A 5862-nucleotide genomic window follows, 5' to 3' on the forward strand; every position below is an offset into this window, starting at 1 on the left:
CCTATTTTCTACAATGCCTCCAAGTTCCATCTTATTCTAACCACTTGTTTGCATGTAACTAACATTTTTCTATATCATGTTGGTTTTTTCTCTTTAATGCTCAGGAGCCCAGGTATAGGGGACAGTTAGGTTCAGGGCCTCAGGTCTGGTAGGGTTAATTATGCTGTCAAATCCCAACTTTATGTGATGCAACAAAGAAGCAAGACCACATATAATGGACCAGAGCAAGAATAACTGGGGTAAAATAAACAGATAAAACAAAACAAGAACAATTTAAACATTAAAATCCTGTATTTTACCGCTGGACAAAATCACTACTAAGCTTTAGAAATGGAAAACAATGTTCACAAATGGGAAATCAGCAACATAAATATATGACACCCAGCTGAGAAGAACATAATTTGAAACACTAGTTGGTGTGGTACTTTTGAAATGGAGATACAGAAATTTGTATCTAATAATCATACTAAAAATATTCCTAATACTTGCTGAGTACCAGTAGAGTAAGTCTATCTTTCTTTTTTCTGTTTATTTTTTAATTATTTTTTTTATTAAGTTTTAGGTGTACAAAACAATGCAATAGTTATACTTTTCACCCCTCAAAAAGTGACAAGCCCCCACCCCGCCCCAAAGTCTATCTTTCTTAATGGAGGTGATGCTACTCTGCTTAAAAGAAGCCGGAGAGGAAGAATGTCCATTAACTTGTCAGAATTCATTTAACTTGTTCACATTAACTATATCACGGCTTATAGTAAAATGGCACACAAGCCATTAGAACTCCAATTTTCAAAAATGCAGGCAAAAGAAACAATAGGTGAAAAAGTATGCATGGTCAATGGACCCAAGTTAAGCTGAATGTGGGTGAACAGAAGGAGTGTGTGTGTGTTTGTGCGTCACTGAGTAGTTGGGGTCAGTCTAGGAGACTGTGGTGTCCTAAGGAGACCTACTTTTTTGGCCAAAGGGGAAAAGCAGATTTTTTAAGCAGATGAATAACATGCTAAGTTTTAGTGAAGAAACAAGAGGAAGGGGAAAAAGCCTAGAAGCAGGAATTTGGTTGTAAAGTTACTGTAATGGTCCAGAATTAAAGAGAAAGAGATGAATGGCGGTGATGACAGGGGTAGAGAGAAGGCAAAAGGTATTGACCACTCTTTAATAGAGCTGGATGATGAAGGTAAGGAGGATTTATTCATACAGTTACCGATTACTCACTGGAACCTAAGTGTCAGGTAGTGGCTGGGGATGCAGCAGTGAGCAAAAACACCATCAGCACTGCCACGCTGCTCAGTGGGAAAAAGACACAAAATATGCTATTCTACAAAGTGGTAAATTAGGAAATTAGAACAGAGAGATGTTCCTGACCAAAGGAACCCTTGAGCTGAGATTTGAAGAATGAGTAGGAGCTAACATAAGGAGGGGGAGACAAAGATTTCAGGAAGAAAGACTAGCCCGTGCAAAGGAAATGGGGCAGAAGGGATCACGCTGCATTTAGGGATCTGAAAATAACCAGCGTGGCAGGTGTAAGAGAGAAGGAAAGAGAAAGATGAGGAGGAGGCCAGACCACACCCGGCTTTGAAAGCCAGTTTAACAATTTGAGTCCTTCAGCTAAAAACACTGGAAATCCATTAAACATTTTTAAAAGTGGGTAGGGGGTTGACAGTGATGTGATGAGATTTGACAAGACTGGTCTGGCAGGAGAGTGAAGATGCATTTGGAATGAGGCCAGGGTACATGAGGGAAGAACAATTAAGAGGCTATTGCAGTAATTAAAGGGGCAGTTGACAGTAGCTTAGAATAAGGTAGTAGCAACATAGATGGATTTCAGAGATATTTAGGAGGTAAAATGACAGCTCTTGTAGACAGATGATTGGACAGAGAAGCTGAGGAAGAAATGTGTCAAAGAAGACTAACGGTTGGAGCAGTGAGTGTGAAGGGGAAAGCAAGAGGAAAACTGATTCTCTCACACAGGTTTTGTGTGTATTATTATGTGAGTGGGCAAGAGGTAAGCCTTTTTAGAGGCAAAAGAGAAGGAGCAATGGAGAGGGGAAATTTGAAAAGGGGATTCATAAGGTTCTGGAGAGGACAGACACTAGTAAGATCTGGAGCACAAAGGAACTCAGACACTTGAAAACAGCACAACAGGAAGCGATGGTGAAAGTTAAGTCATATACTCTCTGGTACACAATTTGTTCTCTCATATTTCTTCTCTAAACTTTTCATTTTGAGATAACTGTAGATTCACATGCAGGTCCAAGAAATAATACAGAAATCCCATTCTCCCGTTACTGGTTTCCCCATAGTAACACCTTGTAAAACTACATAAAATATCAGGACACTGACACTTCCAGCACCACGGCCATCTACAGCCTCACCCACTTCCCTTCTACTCCCACTCCCCTCATTAACCCCTGGCAACAACTCATCTGTTCCCTATTTCAGTAATTCTGTCATTTCAAGAAGAATGTTGTATAAATAGAATCACACAGTATGTAACCTTTGGGGACTGGCCTCCTTTGCTCCGCATAATTCTCTGGAGGTTCATCCAGGGTGTTGCATGGATCAATAATTCATTCCTTCTATTGCCTAGCAGTGATTCCACAGTATGGAAAGACCATAGCTGAACCATTCACTCAATGAAGGACATGTGGGTTGTTTCCAGTTTGGTGCTATTATAAATAAAGTTTCTATAAATATACATGGCCAGGTTTTTGTGTAAACATAAGTTCATTCCTATGGGATAAATGCCCAAGAGTGTAAATGTTAGATCATACGGTAGTGGCACAGGTTAAACATTTGATGAAACTGCCAAACAGTTTCTAAGAGAGACTGTACCATTTCATATTCCTACCAGCAATGTCAGAGACATCCCGTTTCTTCACAGCCTTGACAGCATTTGGTGGTGTCACTTTTTAAATATTTTAACCATTCTGATAGAAATGTAGTGGTATCTCAAACTCAGTGCAGTTTTAATTTGCATTTCCCTAATGGCTAATGATGTTAAACAACTTTTCTTGTGCTTATTTGCCATCTGTATATCTTTTTCAGTGAAACATTTATTCATGCCTTTGCCCATGGTCTTGTTGGACTATATGCTTTTTTTACTGCTGAATTTTGAAAGATCTTTAAACATTTTAGATAATAGTCCTTTGTTGGAGACAAGGTTTGAAAATATATTCTCTATGTAGATTACCTTTTTATCCTCTCAATAGGGTCTTCCATAAAACAAGTTTAAAAAAAATTTTTTTTTNGACCCCCCACTTGGAGGCATATTTTTCAGGGCCAAAAAATCGTCTTATACGCCGGCAAATACGGTATTTAGTTGCGCTGTTGTGGCTGCCTCAATGTCCTGAATCATTTTGACTTTGGGGAAGAGCCCGCAGTCGCACAGTGCCAGATCCAGTGAATAACAACACAACATAATGTTTTTATATGGCAGAAGCGATGTATGACACACGGAGCATTGTCATGACAGAGGATGAAGTAAAGACAATCATGAAACAAGACTTCTAGAACTGCTTCAGAAGTGGCAAGAACGATGGGATAAATGTGTTTGAAGTGAGGTGAAGTATTTTAAAGGGGATTGATAGCAATGTGTTTTTTACTGTAACACATTTTTTTATTTAAACATTCACCGTATTTTTCGATCACACCACGTACACCTACATATCCAAGCAGTGTTGGATTTCCCTGAAAGTAATGGAGAAGGTCTTAAAGATTTTTATTTGAAACAAAGGCAAACGAGGGTGCAGACAAATCACAGGAGAGAAAGCAGGTATTCCTCAGAGAATACAGCTCCGTATGGAAGAAGGGCAAGGGAGATGGGACAAAGAAGAGATTACGTGTACACACGTGCTCCTTTTCTCTGACTCTAAACCAGAAAACCTGTAAGGAGAGATGCTGTGATACTCAGCATCAGCTGAAGACAAAGAAATCAATCATCAAACAGAATCCATGTTACACTGAGAGGCACAGTACACCCCATTTCCTGGGTGATCTAGTAACCTGAAAGGAGGGAACACCAGTGCTTAGGAGACCCATGGTTCTGGGTCAGAGAACAGAGAAGTCTGAGAGAAAGCACCTGAGACAAGAAAAGTGAACTGAACTGTGCAGACACCCAGATCACACCCGTCCCCACACTACCACCACAGGTGATAACAGCGATACCTAACTTGGAGCTCTTACCATATTGTCACCATATGGGACTTTTCTAGGCACTATTCTAGTCACTATTCTAGGAGTTTGACAAATGCTAACTCTTTTAATCTTCAAAATAACCCCAACGAGGTAAGTAGTCTTATTATCTCCATTTTACAGATGATGTTAAGGAAATTTCCGATAGTTATACAGCCAGGAAATATAAGACCCAGAATGTGAACCCAAGCAGTTTGGTTTAAAGCTCAGGCTTTTCACTATTACACTATGTTGCCTCCCCTATATTCATGTTAAACAGCTGGCAAACCCATGAAGTACACAGAACTTTTATTTATACAGGAAATACTTACATACCTTGCACTGTAAGCTCTGCTTGAGCCTCAATTGTGTCATTTCCATTATCAGCTCTACAAAAATAAGTCCCGGCATCATACTCAGTGACGTCACTGATCTCCAGGCTACCACCTGCCAGCAATACCAATCTTTCAGAGCTGCATAAAAAAACATTGACACATCTCAGAACTAGGAAAACAACACCTGGGAAATTCTCCACATAAAACAGAGAAAACTCTTCAGCAGTTATTATTATTTATATGACTAGAAATGGGCAGAGACTACATAAAAATATCAGAATTAAATCCAATTTGCTTTACTCATATTTTTCATGCATAAATGTCACAAATACAAATCAAAATGTTATAATGAATGATCCCTGACACTGCTGATTATTCCCAAAGGGATACCACTTTTGTGACCAAATTCCACTCCCACAGCCCAACCCTGCCTACCTGTTCTGCCCAGGTTTTGGGGTGTTTTTTGTTTGGTTGGTTTTTTTTACAAATTATGTAATTCTGACATCTAGAATCAATCTGAGAGTCACTCCACCACAGCTCTGCACACTGAGATGACTCACAGAGAGTGCAAAATGTCAAATCAGAAAGAGTAGGTTGGGGGGTGGGGGTCACAGTGCCTATTGAATGTTTCCTATGGTGACTTGGCTCGGAAAGGGAGGAGAAGGGGAAGGGAAGGGAGAGAGAAGGACAGCTGCCAGCTCCCTGGGTGTGGTGACCGGGCATGAATCAGCCACCATCATGCCGTTATCAACACAGATACTGATCATTGCTAACCCAACCCCACAGAGCGATTTACGCCTATTTAAAGAGAATAAAGACAAAGTAAAATGATCCTATAACATGGAGGAAGAAATCACAGATCAACATTCTGATCAAATTTGTACAGTGAACAAGTTTAATCTGGAGAGTTTAGAGAGTTACATTTTATTTTTATTTTGAGGTCCTATGTCTGAACTGGTTTTCATTAGGCAGATTTTTCTCTCAAATCTTAACATTGTTACATTTCCAACCTGTACCTATGCTCAACAAAAAATGTTCTGATTATAATTTGTCTTTTCACATAGAATTCCTGATGGGAGAAAAAATCAAAGGAAATGACTATTCAGTCTGGGCCACATTTATAATTCTCATCCTAAGTAAAGTGCTATCCTGTTAAAATTTCAGTACACTGTGAGTTTGGGTAATTAGTCTTCCTGAGCCTGATAAACCAGATTATGCTTTTGGACAAAGAAAGAGGAAAACCACAATCAGGTTTGGTAACTTCTCCAAGAATTACCCTTCAAGGTCATTACTAAACTTTAAGTGGCCTTCCTATTTGAAATATCTTAACCCTACCAGACCGCTGTACCGATTTTTCTTT

General features: G+C 39.5%; 1 protein-coding gene across 8 annotated transcripts in view; it reads right to left on the minus strand.

The window, feature by feature from the left end:
- NEO1 (neogenin 1) overlaps positions 1-5862 on the minus strand; it is a 261075-nt gene that overhangs the window by 150675 nt on the left and 104538 nt on the right. For all 8 annotated transcript variants that reach the window (XM_019659584.1, XM_019659588.1, XM_019659587.1 and 5 more), the window contains exon 6: positions 4504-4640. In XM_019659584.1, the coding sequence (XP_019515129.1) occupies positions 4504-4640 (137 nt within the window). The remainder of the gene's footprint in view (positions 1-4503; positions 4641-5862) is intronic.

Source organism: Hipposideros armiger, unplaced genomic scaffold (assembly GCF_001890085.2).
Source record: "Hipposideros armiger isolate ML-2016 unplaced genomic scaffold, ASM189008v1 scaffold_302, whole genome shotgun sequence".
NCBI classification, from domain to species: domain Eukaryota; kingdom Metazoa; phylum Chordata; class Mammalia; order Chiroptera; family Hipposideridae; genus Hipposideros; species Hipposideros armiger.